This window comes from Notothenia coriiceps, unplaced genomic scaffold (genome assembly GCF_000735185.1).
Source record: "Notothenia coriiceps isolate Sejong01 unplaced genomic scaffold, NC01 NC01_scaffold00004068, whole genome shotgun sequence".
Lineage (NCBI taxonomy): Eukaryota > Metazoa > Chordata > Actinopteri > Perciformes > Nototheniidae > Notothenia > Notothenia coriiceps.
In genome coordinates this window covers 332,331-348,941 of record NW_011336769.1, presented here as the reverse complement: position 1 = coordinate 348,941, position 16,611 = coordinate 332,331, and the positions used below count along the sequence as shown (strand labels likewise).

Below are 16,611 nucleotides of genomic sequence, written 5' to 3'. Positions count from 1 at the left end.
TGAAGGTTTGTGGTTTCTGGAGTAACAAGAATGTAATAGTTATGGAAATAAGATCGGAACTGACATTTGTTGACAACCCAGGCCTCAATGCTTTCTGCATTTAAACAGATTTTAGCTGGCCACATTATTTTGCAAAGGTCTGCTACTATCATCAACTCTTTGTGATCCAAAAAGATTGCATATAATTATGAGAGACAAAGCACAGGCGTTTCTGAATAAAAAATCTATGTAATCCCGCGGCCAAACCATTACGGTTGCTTAAAAATACATCGGCTCATTATCAAAGCATGGCCAATACAACAAGGCTGGGTTGTGCACTGTATCCTGGATCTGCTAGTGTGTTTTTTGAGTGACTAATACATTTTATTTTAATCGTCCTCCAGATGGTCCTCGTCACACTCAATAAGCGGCAGCACCCTGCTCAAAGTGGACCGGCCTCACATTCATAAATACTCAACTTAACACTCAGAGGCATTTTGCCGTAGCAGTGTACAATTTGGCTAAGACTTATACTTATGTATCAGCAATGCATGGCTTTTCTCTTTAAAACTATTGGTTTACGCTTCTTTTTCATGCAGCTCAGCCAGTCCCAAATATATTGTTTCCTTCTAATCCAGAATCGGCCCATGTGGTGTGGCAGTGACCTCCCTGTTCATGAGAAATCCCATCAAAAAACACCTTATTATAAATATACTATGGCATCGCTCCTGGAAAAACACTACCCCATTTTGTATTCTTAACATCATATTGAGTGTTAGCACACTGCAACACAACTCCACCCTGTTCATAAGTCTGTCTCCACAAGCATGCCAATGAAGCTTTACTCTGAAATATTTCTTTTAGGCTTTACCATGGCCCATCGATCACATCATGTAAACAGCAATCATGGCATCCTGCTGTTCAGACTTAAGTAGTTGCTTAGTAGAATGTCAGGAAAAGCAACCAATCATTATGTGTAAAAAAACCAAGCTGGACTCACTCAGGAAAGGCAGCCACAGTGGGTGGGCTTGGGGGCTAGAGCAAAGGCTGCAGCACCTTCAGCGGGCGGGCTGAGAGCACGACCTCCCTTTTTAATACCGCTGCCTTCGATTATCATTTATTGGATTAAAATACACAAAAGGCGGTGATTCATTCTCCCATGGGCTTGTTATCTTCGTTTTAATTAATCTTATTAAAAAAAATCAAGGGCTTGAGGCCTTCTCCTGCTAAATGCGGTCTCAGTTCACAGAGGGGCTGGTTAGTTGGCAACTGAGGCCTGTTTCATGCTTAATTAGCACACCTTAGCAAAGTATATCTGAGGAGATTGTACAGTCGGGGAGACCGCTTGGCGGTCTGAGCAGCACAATAGCATTTTTATTCACCACCAGCATCAATGACAGTTCACTGATACTTTTGCAGGGTCCTGTGTAAAAAACACTCGTGCATTAAACATCATCGTTGACACCTGATGGCAACACTGGACAGAAGTATTAGAAATAGCAGATATAATACCATTGAATCTAACAATCCACTCATTGGTTTGTGAACTAACATGAAGCTGTATGAAAAGGCGAACAATTCTAACTTAGTAAAGAGGAGGAGAAACTGGCTAGTCACATTTACGCTGCTCTCAAAATTCCCCAAAAATTTCCCAAACCAAAATATCATACTTAAAACTAACCTGGTATTGTCGTGTTCCATAAATAGTAAAGATAAAGAGTTGAGTTTTTTTCATTGGCGCAGTTAGCCACGGTGAGGTATGAGTAACAGCTCATGTACCAATGTGGAATATAATTAACACTTTCTTACATTTTCACTGTTTGTGATTAAAGACAAATATGATATTGGTGAAACTAGCTACAACCTCTGTGCTTCAGCTTTCAATACTCGGAATCACACATAAGGCATCAAAGATTAAACAGCATTTAGATTGTGTTCCTGATTTGGGCTAGAAGATTGAACTGTAAAACTGATAGATCTGGTCCTGATTCATGATTGGCTGAGGCACCTATTCAACCTGTTAAACACATACAAGCTTTAAAACAGTAATGCACACGTTATGACTCAACATTTCATTGTGATCAACTGTGCCTGACTGTACTGTCTTAAGATCACTGTTAATTACAGCTTTCTATTTCTGGCTTGATTCTATATCATACGGCGTATGACAAGCTTAAATTTATGTTTAGCCATTAAGGCGATCCGGAGACAAATGCTCATTCTTCTCTCTGCTTGGCGTAAGGAACTGTTCAATGTTTACCCCTCTTTGCTTTTCATGTCTGACTACACTGAGCTTATAAGTTTTAGACACTAGAACACGTGTTATATACATGCACCTAACTGATTTTGTACATACACACAGTTGGAGTAGTATTCAAAAGTGAGAGATACGATTGCATACAATAAAATCAGGCACAATACCAGTATATGGACTTAGGAAACTAGCATATGACACTTATGTAGCGCCGCCAGAAGCTTCAAGAAAGAAGACGGATCCTTCATGGTACAGACTAAACTTACAGAATTTGTGTTTATCTGTATGATCAATAGATCATAGATTTGATATATTCCATCCTGCTAAAGATAACTGATTTGGTGTTTTCCCCGAGTGAATAATAAGCCACTCCAATGGAAATATTGTATTATGATGGAACTCCATATTTTGATAATATTAGAATAGTGCTAAAGCACACAGTGTAAGCCATCAGAGCTGTTTTTCAGGATTTACAGCTCGAAAATGAGCATTCCCAGAACAAATGACCATAACTTCCCTACTTAAAACAGGGTTAATTAATAATATGTTTCTCAACAGCAGGTTTACCATCTGTGAGATTGGATGTAGCAGTGTCAGATCAATTATAGATGTTTTATTTTAAAGTCATTTCAGATTGAACATAGTAAAAAAATGTAATTATTGTGTCCTTCCAAAGAAAAAAAAATACTTATAGTGGAAAACCACCTTGATGATGGGATGGTGACTAAAAGCTTTAGAGATCCAAACACACATAGTAATAAGTACCCTGTATGGATTGATCCGCAAAAAACCAGTTGAAATTTGACCTTTTTAGAGAGATTAGCAAAAAAAAACACTTCTGGGATCATTTGGGTGGATTTTCCATATCATCTTGGCCCCCCTTGCTCGATTTTTGCTGATTGACAATCTTCTTTCTAACCGTCAAGAGCCAATGGAATCAAGGGGAACTCCCATACTCCTTATTGGTAACTGTGTGGTGTGAGACTGCGCTAGCCGACGCGGAAGCTGCGATAACTCCTGGGTGCTACCATCAGCACCCCAGAGTATCGCAGCTTCCGGTTTTTGGGCTATGCGTTCAGTCTCACAAGCTTTAGATGTGCAGGCTCCACTACTTGGAACAGTCTGCAAAAAGAATGGAAAATTACCAATCGGTTCCACTACATGTTTTAAGCTCGTTGGATGCTCACAATCAGATGCTGTTGGTACTGTACATGTGGATAGATATGTAACCTTGTAATCCCTGTAAATGTTGTTGTATGATGTCCTTTTTGTGTTCGTTGTTTATGTTGTTGCTCTTCATGTGGAACCTACGCTGCAGCTCTCCCTTGAAAAAGAGATATTGATCTCAATGGGATTTCACTGGATAATAAAGGTTTTGAATTGGATTGAACGGCCAGCTGAATATCACTGATTTTTGGTATTCTGATTACGTAACGCCGTTACATGTATCCGTTACAACCAACCCTGTGTATATCTCTCCGGACTGTCCACCAGCAGACGAAAAACCCCACCTATCCGCCTCTTCCAACCGCGCGCGACGAGGAACCGTGTGGCAGAGTTTCCCGTTAACATTTTTTTTCTTGTGACAGGCCCAGCAGCAGAGAGGTGGGGAGGGGAGACGTGGGGGAGAGGGAGGCGGGGGCTATTTCATCGTTATCAGAAAATGATCGTATAGATCGCTGCTAGATGAGGGCAGTGGGGGCTCTTCTTGGAGTCTGGCTTTTAAAAAAAAACTAAAGTTCATTAGTGAACTTTGAGCCATCATTTATTTTGCAGGCAGCTCTCTGCCTCTCTCACGTTATTATGGCGCGCACCGGAACCAACAATCAGTTTTTACCGTAAATGAGTTCGGTTCAGAGGACAAAACACATACAACATTAATTAAACTCGATATTTGTTCACTTGAATTTCACTTTGAATGCTTGGATATTCTCAATGGGTGAATACATTTTTTTATAATAATAATAATACAAAAATAAAAAATAAAAAAATGACACCGAAGCTTTCTCAGGGTGGGCCAATGAGTAAACTGGGTGGGCCTGGGCCCACCCTGGCCCTATGGTGGCTATGCCACTGCCTGAGACACAGTGTCGTGAAAAAAAGAAAAAAAAGGACCCGCCGAGGGGGGCTTTGGGGCTTAACAGGTTATTAAAAGTTGATAAACAGTTAAACTCGCCTGCTTTCTTGCTGAGAATGAGATGAGAAGATTGATAGCACTGATGGAGAAATAAAAATCTTTTCATCCAACCATCTGCACAAATTAAAAACTATTCACTATTCAAGTTTGGTAGCATTTATTGTACTGTGAAAAGCTTGCTTTGGTAAAACACATACACATATTGGTATACAAGAAAACATATTGTACCAGAAAAAAGAGCAGTGTGATGGAGGCTCGGGTGGTCAGCAGAGCTCAGTGTGGTCCCTGAGGACCGGCCCGGCTCGTCCCCACAGCAGACTACTAGCCTACTTTGTATTTTGATGATTCTCTAAAAAGCCCAAAGACAAACAATGGGAATGCCTGGAGTGTCATTTATAACAGCCAGGGTTTAAGATCCCCTCTTCGCGCGTGGAAACCAAATGAAAGATCAGAGTGGAAGAAGATTGAAATGCTTATTGTGTCTTGGCTGCAGCTCAGTCCGTCACCTCCCAGTGACCTCCTGCTCCCCTGAGGAAACGCATCGCGGCTGCCAGCAGACAAACAAATTGTTCTTACAGTTAGAAGTCAGCATCCTAAGCCATAATCCATTTTACAGCCTTTAGTGTCTTCCCGCTTTCTCTCAAATCCACATGTCTGTTTAATCCAATGCATTAAAAGGAGTGTTGCATAGTTCTCTTGCACTATTCAGCTGTAGTCTTAAATGATTGTCATTACATGACAATGCACAGATAGGGTTTGGAAAGAATGGTGTATGATCAGTTGATTAATGAGCTGTCTAAGCTGTTGGAGAGGTAGCTTTGGTATTATATACACAGGGATTTACATGGTGATAGAGAGCAGAGCCACTGTCAATAATTAAGCTCTTTTTAAATGCGTCCAGTGGTCAATGACCGGCAATTCATCAAAATAACAGCTCTCTTTGTAGTCCTTTTCAGATCTTTTTTGCAAGTTTCCAATGTCCAAAAGTCAAAATTACAAAAAGGGAGTTTTATTAGGAAGAATAGTGCAAGGTTAAGAACAATATATTCAGTGTAATGTTATTTACAAATGGACTATTATTAGATAGTCTCATGGGGGAAAAGTGGCTTTATTAGCTGATTAAAAACTAAGTTCCACCCTTTTACAGTTGGCGTTGGTACACGTGAAATGGCAATGGTTAGATGCAGCTAAATCTATCCAGATGTGCAGCCACTTGAAAAGTAGATATGATACAATCTACCCTTCAATTGGTTAAACACTGATACATATCTGTAAGTATACATATGATTACAGGTTTTCTAGAATGGTCTGCTTTGTAACTTTATCTATGCTTTTAACTTAGTCCTGTCGAAAGCGATATCTTCATGTTCTTTTGATGCCTAATTTGTGTGTAGGAATGGGTCTAATTTGTTCTTAGATAAAACAGAATGTGACAGCTTTTCAAATGGAATAAACCACAATTAAGCGTCAGGATATTTATCACTGATCCACATCTGAAGATTACATGGCAGGAAATATTCAGAATATTCCTCTATTAAGCACCATTTTTTTATCTGTTGCTCCAGGCATCATACATAGGCTTATACATTACAGCTTCTTTCCCACTGGTAAAAAAAAATGCATAAAACAACCACGAACATCTGGCTTTTGTTTTAAGTGGTAAAGATTCAAATTCATTCATGCTAATGTTCTCACCAGATAAAGCTTATTGATACCGGATGCAGCCTAAAGTGAAACTATAATGCATTAAAGCAACAGGGAATTTTACTGATCATCATTACAACACACTGGACTCAAAGTAAACCTGTCGAATAAGTAACATATATATAAAACACTTAGGTCACCACCATGGAATCTTTCCATGTTTACCATCCCAGCTGGTGCACCTTTACAAAAAAACAAAAAACAGAAAGGCATTCACCTTTACCTGCAATGTTAAATGAGTTCAGTGGCTATTTTAATCAGGTTTTCCAGTATTTCACAATCTTACATAAACTCATTTTGGTAAAAATAAAAGTGTATACTGTATGTGGCTTCCCCCATGTTTAATGTTATACTTGTTGTGGTGCATTCTGCTTCATATAAAGTATAGATGGTATAATGATTGTCACATTTAGTTTGTTCGTAAGCCCCACGGACCCGGTTCCGGGGCCGAAATCGCGTCATTTGCAGGAAACAAGGTCTAAGGAACCTTAATATTTAATAAACTCTGAATATGTTATATCCATATAACGGGAAAAAACTAATTTAACTGATCTTTTTCATTTTCTTTTAAAAAAGAAAACTGGTCTTCAATGGCGATAAAAACTATGCTGTAGTTAATCCATAGGTTAATATCCAATGTGACTGTGTCGCCTTTGAAATGTTATGATAATCTATAAGAAATAAAACTGCAATTCCGTTTTCAAATATCAGAGCAGGCCATTCCTTCGCTCTGTAGGAAGATTGAATGCGCAAAGACGCCACTTTTTTTTTTAACATGAGTGTGTGCGGGACGTTTTCCCTTCGATTCTATTGGCTCTAACGGCCTGTCCACACGGCGGCGTGCGTTGACGCTTCAACGCTTCTGCCCATTCAATTTGAATGGGGTGACGTTACACTTTGCCAAACTGCGTGGGAGCGTCGCTTCGCTTTGCTCGCTTCAAAAGTTGAGCAATGTTCGACTTTTGAAGCTTCAACGGAAGCGTCAGTCAATCGAATCATATGCCAGTACAAGCTCTAGCCAATGAAACCGTGTGCTTGTGTGTACGGGGCGGAAGATTCATGTGATTGGTTGTTTGTCGAGCTTCAGACACGCCTGCCGGCAAGCTTCAACGCACGCCGCCATGTGGACGCTGCTTAACGGTCAGAAAGAGACGTCACATGTCAAAATCGAGCAAGGGGGGCCAGAGATAAGGAAAATCCACCCAAATGGCCCCAGAAGAGGTTTTTGTTGNTTAACCCTTTTAGAAGGGAAGATATGGTCATTTGTTCTGGGAATGACATTTTCGAGCCTGAAAAACAGGCTCAGGGCTCAACACGTTAACAGGTGAAATAATGTTATTTCACCTGTTAACGTGTTGAGCCCTGAGCCTGTTTTTCAGGCTCGAAAATGTCATTCCCAGAACAAATGACCATATCTTCCCTTCTAAAAGGGTTAATGCATAATCTTTTTTTTCTCAAAGCAATAATAAACCTGTGAGTTGGATGTAGAAAAGTCAGAATCAATATAGATTTTTTTAATTTGAATGTAAATTCAGATTGAACATAGTAAAAAAATGTAAATGATAGTGTCCGTCCGTCAATAGTGTCCGTCCGTCAATGTCAACTGGGTGGGCCAGTTGACTCATTGGCCCACCCTGAGAAAGCTTCGGTGTCATTTTTTAAAATGTATTATTATTATAAAAAAAAGTATTCACCCATTGAGAATATCCAAGCATTCAAAGTGAAATGCAAGTGAACAAATATCGAGTTGAATTAATGTTGTATGTGTTTTGTCCTCTGAACCGAACTCATTTACGGTAAAAACTGGTTGTTGGTTCCGGCGCGCGCCATAATAACGTGAGAGAGGCAGAGAGCTGCCTGCAAATGATGGCTCAAAGTTCACTAATGAAGCCAGACTCCAAGGAGAGCCCCCACTGCCCTCATCCAGCAGCGATCCAGGGCCAAGCTCTCCGACTAGTCCGGAGACTGTTACGGCCTCTTGCTCCACGGCGCTAGCAGTGCTCCCTCCCGCTCCCGGTCGTCAGCATGAAGCAGGTGTGGGCCTACCCGCTGGTCTGCCTGCAATTGATGAACCGCCTTCACAGCCACAATTCAAGAAGTCCCCTTACACTCTAAATCCTGGGAAAGCAAGGTGCTTCTCATCGAGTTGGTATGGAGATTTTCCCTGTGTGGAATACAGCGCAAGTAGGGACGCGCTTTTCTGCAAAATGTGCAGACATTTCCCCAGCCCAGGAGCTGAAGGTGCATTTACGATGGGTATGTAGACTGGAAGCACAGCGTAACTCGTTGGAGAGACATACAAAAAGCGAGGACCAAGTCCATGAGCAGGTTTGAATGTTACAACCTATTGTTGCTGTTAGTGCAATACAAGAGTAAATATCCCAATTTGTGTTCTGTGAAACTGAAAGGAGCGGAGATTAATCTACATATAAAGACGGAGAAAGTAAAAGATAACGTTTATGTTTAAGTTTAGCACCCTCCAAAGAGGCACAAAGTTGGTATTAACTATAATATAAACTTGTAGGTTGTGTCCTAATTCGTTTGTATGCTGTTTTGTAGCTTTGCTGTCTGTTTACAGTTAACATTTGGTAGTATGCTAAAGTGATTCTAATACGAATGGAGCCTAAATGTATTTGTTATTTTTGTGTCTTTATAGCTCTTACGTTGATATTGGACATTTCAATAAATTAATATCATCAGTCAAGTCTTCGACCATTATTCGGAGGGAAATGCTACAACGATGCTTGGCAATGGGCATTATTATATATTATTATTATAGTCCAGGCCTACCTTAAAGTCATTTTCCCCCCTGGAAAAAGCCAGCCCACCCTATTTTATACAGGCCCGCCCTAAAGTATATTTCTGCCTACGCTACTGATTCCAACCAAACAGAAGACAAACAGAAGTGCAGTGTCCCAAAACACAGCTAATTAAAACAGGAAGTAGATATGTGTGTTTTAAAAGAATGTCAGAGAAAAAAAATATATATAATTTATCGCTCTACCTTTATACCTTTACAGTGAACAGTGTCAGTGGGAGGTTACCTGGGGGGTTGTAGCGGTCGCCCAGCCGACCTTCCCAGGCTCCGTCGCTGTCCTCGTCAGAGTCAGAGTACGACTGGACCAGCTGCAGGCCTGTGGCCCCGCTGCCGTGGACCAGGCGGACCTGGCCCCTGCAAACACATAAACACATTCAATCCAAATTAGATACACAATGGAAATAATATAACCCTCCTCCACAGGAAATACTGTGCATGTAAAATAATTTCAAGGGAAATCGGAGAAAATTGGAACAGAGTGTTGAATTTACTCATACTTAAATGTTCATTCAGACAACAGATTGGTCCAGCAGCAGCACAATGGGGAGACAAGCTAGCAGAAGTGCCATTGTGTTGTGGGTAAAGATTTAGTCTTGTAATGTTTTTTTCACTCCAATGTAACACATGGAGGATCAAAGGACCTGCCGCTGTTAAGGATCAGTGCTTAAATGTGTGGTGGCTCACAGGAGGAATATTCAAACATTTCCCAGCCACTTAAACGGCTTTAAAAATCAAACATGTATAAGGATTGGAAATTCCCCAATTCCCCCAACACTTCTTAGCTTTAGTGATGCAATGTAATGAGCGGTTTACAATATTTGTTCCCTTGACAGACATTTAGGATGGTCTGTAGATTTAACAGGATGTCAAGGGATGAGTTGGTACATGTTTTAAGTATTCACTCACGCTACCTTTACAAGACGCCAGAAAATATTAAATACCATTTTTTACTGATTGAACGCTTTTGTTAAAAATGAATAGAGACAAACAACAAACTGGGCACAGAGGTGCAAAGTACACATGTTATTGATGTGTTTTACTATTAAGGCCACTAAAACATCCTCTCTCTTCACCTTCTCAGTAGGTAAGCCAGCACTTCAGCTAAGTCAACGTCCTCCTCTGAAGCTGCCGGTCGGTCTCCTTGCTGCCTGTCGGCCGTCCTGCGGCCCCGGCTGCTGCTGCTGCTGCTGCTGCTGCTGCTCTGGTTCGGTTCTGCTGCGTCTGACTGCTCAGCTGGGTTGCCACTGGAAGAGCCCCTTCCTCCAGACATCCCAGAACTGGACTGAGAGCCCATAGACTGAAGAGGGCCTGGCAGGGAGAATCATTTGGAAATTAAATGACAGTTTTAGATTTACCTGGGGAAGCCATGTACACAAATAACAGGGTAATAATGTGTATTAATTGGAAATGATGGCTCGCAGTTTAAATCAAGTCTCTAAATAATTCCCTTTTACTCATGTGCTCTACTTTATTTACAGATATTTGTACTTTATTTCATCCTGCTTTATACCTCTACTTCACTACATTTCAGGTGGAAATGTTTGACCTATTACTCTACTACATTAATTTAATAACTTTAAAAGTCACTTGACAACAAATTATACATCAATTAATAAATAATTATGTATTTATTTTTGTAAACCACACAGAAGTATTTAAAGTTTCACCTTCAACCAGCTTCAATATTAAGTAATTACAAATGAATGCATCAATAATTATATTTAAAAAACCATCATTATATGATTCTGAAATGGGACATTCAGTGCATCAAAACAACATTTACTTTTGCTATTAGAAGTATATTTGAATGCTAATACTTTTTCAATGTATTCATTGTTCTTAATATATACTATTGATATTATAACTAAAGTCAGAGATCTGAATACTTGTTCTATCAGTTTTTATCTTATTCACCAAGTACCTCAGGTCGTATAACAATAAAGGAAAAGAGAAACCAGAAGTTAGGTAAAAATGGCTGAACTAGACAGCTTTGTTTTAGCTAAACTGTCATCGTCAATTCCAGTTAGTTGCTCAAGCCATTGTACTACCACTTCTTCAAATACTCAAACTCCATGTCCTGAAAACAAATCGACCAGCATCAGTGTACAGTACGCTAGCTCTAATGATTGAGGTGCAGAGGTTGGTGTTGCAGAGCTAGCTCAGATGCTAAAGGTACCGTTTGACTGTCAGACGCTCTTCTTGACAGCTCGTCGGCCAAACTCTTTGTCGTCTCGGTGCGAACTTAACAATAAAGCAAACGCGTGACTCCCGCAAGGTCTAATATATAACGTGTATCACACACAATGGCTGACGTTTGGCAGCACAGTGTTTTATCAGTAAGCTAGCAGGGCCAGTCCGTGAATCGCCATGTTGTTTACAAAAGTGTGAAAAAACCCTGCGCGTGCCCCTGCCCTTCGCTGTCACGTGATCAGCCGCGCTGTCGCTCCTGCCAGATGTACTGATAACAAGTTAACTGAAAATCAATGGGACACTTTGCATAGTTCAAAACAAAGCAGTGTTGAGGTTTGAAAACTGCTTCACAAAACTAACAATTAAAACAAATATACAGAGTAAACTATAAAGTGAAAGGCAGAAACCAGAAACAAAAATAAGATTTTAGGATTTACAGCTTTAGCATAATAACATGTTCAAATGTTAAAATATGCCTCTGAGCATTTCAAAGATGAGTTGATTTTGGTAGATGTCTGTGTGTGCTCTTTAAGGATCACGTAAAAAATAAATAAGAAATAAAGGATATAGTCCAAATTCCTGAACACATTAAAAGATGTCACAATTTAGAGGCAATCTTGAATTTGCAGCACATTTGTTGTTTAAGGCATGTGTTCATAATCTCATAATCCATACATGTTTGACATTTGCCTTATACTATAGCCAGGCTGGATCACCTGGTCCCAAGCCACAGATTCACTGTCTTGTTGTTTGTTCAACTGAAGAATAATTAAAAACTGAAATGTCATGTCATGTCACGCCCTGCATATATAAATAGTCAAACAAAAACATTCAATGTCGCAACAAGCTGTTCAATTGAGAAGCAATTTGCTGCATTAGTAATAGTTTGGGATGTAAATCTGGAGGTATCTCACAGAATGTGAATCCAATCATGGTTCAATATGTAATGTGCATATTCACACAAGGGTCAATGTGTCGACATTTTTAGGGGTATTTAGGTTAAAGCAGTTCAAGGTGGATATTTGGTGATGTGGCCTGTTATTAGAAATCTCCCCTAATATGTAAGACTGTGCTGTTCTGGGGTGCAAACAAGAATCAGGTGCCTCACGTCATTATTTGCCAAAACCCCTCAGCTGAAGCAGAGATGCTCATTTTAGTTACGATTGTTTCCATATGTTAATTATTTGTAAATAATTCATCCAGTAAAAAAGTTCTACATTAATGCAGCACTGTATTGCTATCAAAGTAAGACATTCTCTGTCTGTGCAGTCTGTTGTGCCAAAAACAAAGGTGGGTTGAACATGTAAACATAGGCTTAAAGGTGACCTTAAGGCGGTCTCAAAAGGTTGAACATATGATCAATATTCATTCATGCTTTATGCAACACTTGTAATTACTGTGTTTCATGCAAAATGTAAAGTAGAATATTGTTTTGTGTTATCTTGTATGAAGGATGCAGCTGCATTAAGTTTGAAAAGAAAGCCAGATGTGCAGGGTAAGTTAATGTTTGTGCATGAAGTTGGCCTCCAGCTGTCCGAATGCAGACTGATACACAGGAGAAGCGTTGGTGTGTTCCTCTCAAATGACTGATGATTGCTCTCGGAGTGAAGTTGCCTATGTATCACATTACCATTCATTGTTTACAATTTGTTATTGTGTGTGTGTCACAGGTGTCCAGAGAAAGGTCCCAAAAACAGGTGTTGGTACAGTAGAGACATCATCAACAGAGCAATCCAGCGGAGGGCTGATTTCAAGCTCTCACCTCCGACTGATTGGTCACAGCCTGAAATTGAAGACGACGATCAATGCTTGACAGTGGTAACCCATCTTTTGTCTCTCTCTCTCTTATGGAGGAATCAGTGTTGTTGTTGCAGTACTGCAGATATGGATGATTGTGCGGATTTAAATGAAGTCCTAGATGAAAACACAGCAGTAGACTCCTGCAGCGTCTGCATATTAATTACAATGAGATATATTTTGCTTCAAATGAGCATGCTGCCTTTTGCTCTTGTAGCGGCTACTTTAACGTATCACATCATAATGAAAAAACACGCTATGATTTAATACACAAGTCAAATGTTCTTTTAAAACGTAAAGCTCAAATATAGGCCAATTGATTGATTATAATGCAAATTATAGAAACATCAACATAAAAGTTACATATTTATAGAATCTACTGCCGAGTGGAGCTGCAGAAAAATGAATCACACAGGAGGTTTGATGATGTAAGACCAGGGGAAGATATATTTCCACCTCTCAATCATCTCTCGATAGACAAGAATAATCCAGCTGCTGAAGTCAGCTTAAAAAATAGCCATTTCTGCCCTATCACCTTCTTCAGGGAGTGTCATAAATGTCTGAACATCTGTTATTTAATACAACACAGTACAAAACAATCATTGTTAAAGGCAGTGAACAGTATTGCACCCCACATTTATTTGCAGTATTCACACTTCCTCTCACACTCTCCATATTACAGCCAGACAAAAATATAACTGTTGCGTGTAGGACACAACCATTAACCAACCTGCAAGTGTACATTTCAAGGGCCTATTGTTTTCTAAAATTCCTAATGCAGGATGGGGGATTGAGGTCTTTACAGTAAGTGCATATACTAAGTCTGGACAATTCATAGATAAAATGTAAAAGGCTCATTTACACAGATATGACTATGTACATCTTAAAAACAATTTAACCATTTGTGTTACAGATATGTCCTACAAAATATGTTCGCTCAGTAGTCTTGCAAAGTGTTCTGGGCAATTACTCCTAAGGTAAGCATGCATTTTTCCTTCAACACGCTTATCTCCAGTCAGACCTGTAAAAAGGAAGAACATATTTAGAGATTAGCAACATATGTCATATTGCAGGTATATAATGACTCTGAATGACTTAAGGATTGGGCAGTTTGACAGGTTTGAGCTCACCCAGCTTTCCAGCCGTTCTCTGAATCTTGTTCAGGGCCGACTGCATATCTCCTCCCTCTGGAAGTAGGACCTCTATCTCCCCCACATGGAAGCCAAAGTCAGCTTCATCAAGATCTACCTGCACCCCTTCCTCCTCTAAAGTAAACGACTTCCTTACTGTTGTAAACTCTGCAAAGCACACAAGATTATTTCTGCTCATCCAAGACTCCTCCTCTTGCGAGGGGCTCGTCTCCGTCTCACTGTCCTCACAAACGTCTTTTATGACCTCTTTAACTCTCAGTTGAATTTCAGGCAGATTTGTTATCTCCTTGTAGCGGGAACACATTGCTGCTGCTCTAGATTGTTCTCCAGACGTCTCTTCTGCCTTGTCCGCTGTTGTTGGGCACTTCAGCTCCCAGCACCCTTTACGTTTACGCAGCCACATGTCTTTCAAAGTAAGGTCAAACTTTGGGGTGTCAAAGTACTGGTCACAAAACTGCCGTTGACCAAGACACACTGCTGAATAAAAAAGAGGAAGAGAAATAGATTATTGAAAAAATGTATAACTAAATATAAAAAACTAACGAGGCTGATTCTGATTATTTAAACGTCATTATTAGCAAGAGACAGATGGCCAGTGTCACTGCAGTTACAGTGCAATCCACAGCAATTAGTATCATTAAATTCCTTCAGTGAAGATTTAAAAATGGATGTGGATCAAAGCATCATGTAAATGCCTCAGTTCATAATTTACACATGAGTAATGTTGTAGTAGACACATTAAACACATACCCCCGATCTCCTCCAGGGTTTTCAGAGTGTCGGCATTGCACACAAATTTTCTCTCCACTTCAACACTCATCTGAAATAACAGAACAAGATCAAAACCAACAATACTGTATGGTCACAAATACAACTGAAGATATGATAATGATCTGTATGGTAAGAATACTTAGAGGCAGGTGTAAGTTTTATATGAGAATTATAAGATTATATATAATGAGAAATTTGCTTTATACATACAAAATAAAAAATAAAATGTATCAATACAAATAAACTCCCAGAAATAAAATAATCTAAATAAATTCAAAATGTTATTCCATTTAACTTTTTAGTGTAACATGAGTTTAACAAAGGTATGCACAACTAATCAGAGATGGAAAAAGTACTCAGATCTTGTACTTGAGTAAAATTAGAATTACCAGAGTGTAGGAATACTCTGTTACAAGTAAAAGTCCTGCATTCAAAATGTTACTTGAGTAAGAGTACAAAAGTATTAGCATCAAAATATATTTAAAGTACTTAAAGTAAAAGTACTCATTGTGCAGATTGACCCATTCCACAATAATATATATGATATGTTTTATAATGATTGATCATTAAAGTGTTATCAAAGCTGGTAAAGTTGCAGTTAGTTTTAATGACTTTGTATACTGCAGGGTAGCTTGTGAATTTACTCCAGGTGTAACTAAAGCCTGATTTAAGAGTTGATTATATTTCACATCATTAATCAAAATCTGCAAAGTAATTAAATAAGTGGAGTAAAAGTACACAATTTACCTCTGACATGTAGTGGAATAGAAGTACAACGTAGCATAACATGGATATTTACTTGAGTATTTTTTGAATATTCAAGTAAAGTACAAGTATCTCAAAATTGTACTCAAGTACAGTACTTGAGTAAATGTATAGTTTCGTAACACCACTGCGAGCAATAAACACAACAACAATGTTATACACTCCGTCCTTCTGTAACATAACCTTGGTTGCTCTTGCGTTTAGCAAAATACATTACGTTAAGTATAATTTCATTTTAAAGCTCTACTGCAAACTGTCTGTAAATGCTCCAAACTAAACTGTTATTGTTGTAACAACTGTGTTATTTAGTAATGTCGCAGCAGAGCTCAAGCAGCCACACCTGTCATCATGCACAAGCTCGAAGCTGCTGCATAAGTAGATCAAGTAAAATCACCAAATTGAACTAGAGAGCAGCAAATACCACCATCAAAGTAGAAAACATTACATTCACACACCTTCACAAGTCAAGTCCTAATGTGCATATAATTCGGCACCAAAAAGCCAGCGAGACAATCAATCAGCAGCACAAACACGTCAGCGCAGTTTATTTTGCACAGGCGTAATTGGAGACACCTTTCAGGGTATTCGGGAACATCACTTCCTGTCCCGGTAACGCAGGGGCATACAGATGGTGCAGTTTTAATCCCCTCTGCTTCATAAATATTTATTCCACATACTCGACTGTTTATGTGCGCCACACCTATCATTTCATTGAATTGAAAACAAGTGATAAACGGCTCTCATAGTGCTGCGTAGGGGCTCTGCAGTCACACCTCCATTATTCAGCTTTAATTAACTCGTCACACTCTCTGTGACAATCCAATTTGGCAGAATGGGGACTCATTTTTTATTCACCTTTTAATGTAAAAAAGAGGGAAGATTCAGTGTAATCTAGGAATCGACACACTTTTTGGGAAAAAAAATATAATGCATTTTTTCATGCCTTCTCTTTATTGCTCAATTATGAATCCAGGATTCGTTAATACTCTCTATTATCTGCGGGGTTACATAAGGGATTTGATAGCTGTCCCCTTCTGAATGTCAG

General features: G+C 39.3%; 2 protein-coding genes across 3 annotated transcripts; both read right to left on the bottom strand.

Annotated features, from left to right (window-relative positions):
* Positions 1 to 8,042: 8,042 nt before the first annotated feature.
* On the bottom strand, positions 8,043 to 11,286 carry LOC104941950 (DDB1- and CUL4-associated factor 11-like). The gene is made up of 4 exons (XM_010767120.1): positions 11,069 to 11,286; positions 9,966 to 10,200; positions 9,087 to 9,246; positions 8,043 to 8,132 (listed from the first exon to the last, which is right to left on the bottom strand). The coding sequence occupies exons 2-4, from the start codon at positions 10,184 to 10,186 to the stop codon at positions 8,043 to 8,045; spliced, it is 471 nt and encodes a 156-aa protein (XP_010765422.1). The 5' UTR covers positions 10,187 to 10,200; positions 11,069 to 11,286.
* Positions 11,287 to 13,478: 2,192 nt separating this feature from the next.
* thtpa (thiamine triphosphatase) lies at positions 13,479 to 16,141 on the bottom strand. Of its 2 annotated transcripts, none has more exons than XM_010767118.1 (4): positions 16,022 to 16,141; positions 14,781 to 14,850; positions 14,010 to 14,504; positions 13,479 to 13,900 (listed from the first exon to the last, which is right to left on the bottom strand). In XM_010767118.1, the coding sequence occupies exons 2-4, from the start codon at positions 14,848 to 14,850 to the stop codon at positions 13,800 to 13,802; spliced, it is 666 nt and encodes a 221-aa protein (XP_010765420.1). In that variant the 5' UTR covers positions 16,022 to 16,141; the 3' UTR covers positions 13,479 to 13,799. The 2 variants fall into 2 exon arrangements, with proteins under 2 accessions (XP_010765420.1, XP_010765419.1); XM_010767117.1 differs by having other exon boundaries at positions 14,010 to 14,507; positions 16,022 to 16,139.
* Between the last annotated feature and the right edge of the window lie 470 nt (positions 16,142 to 16,611).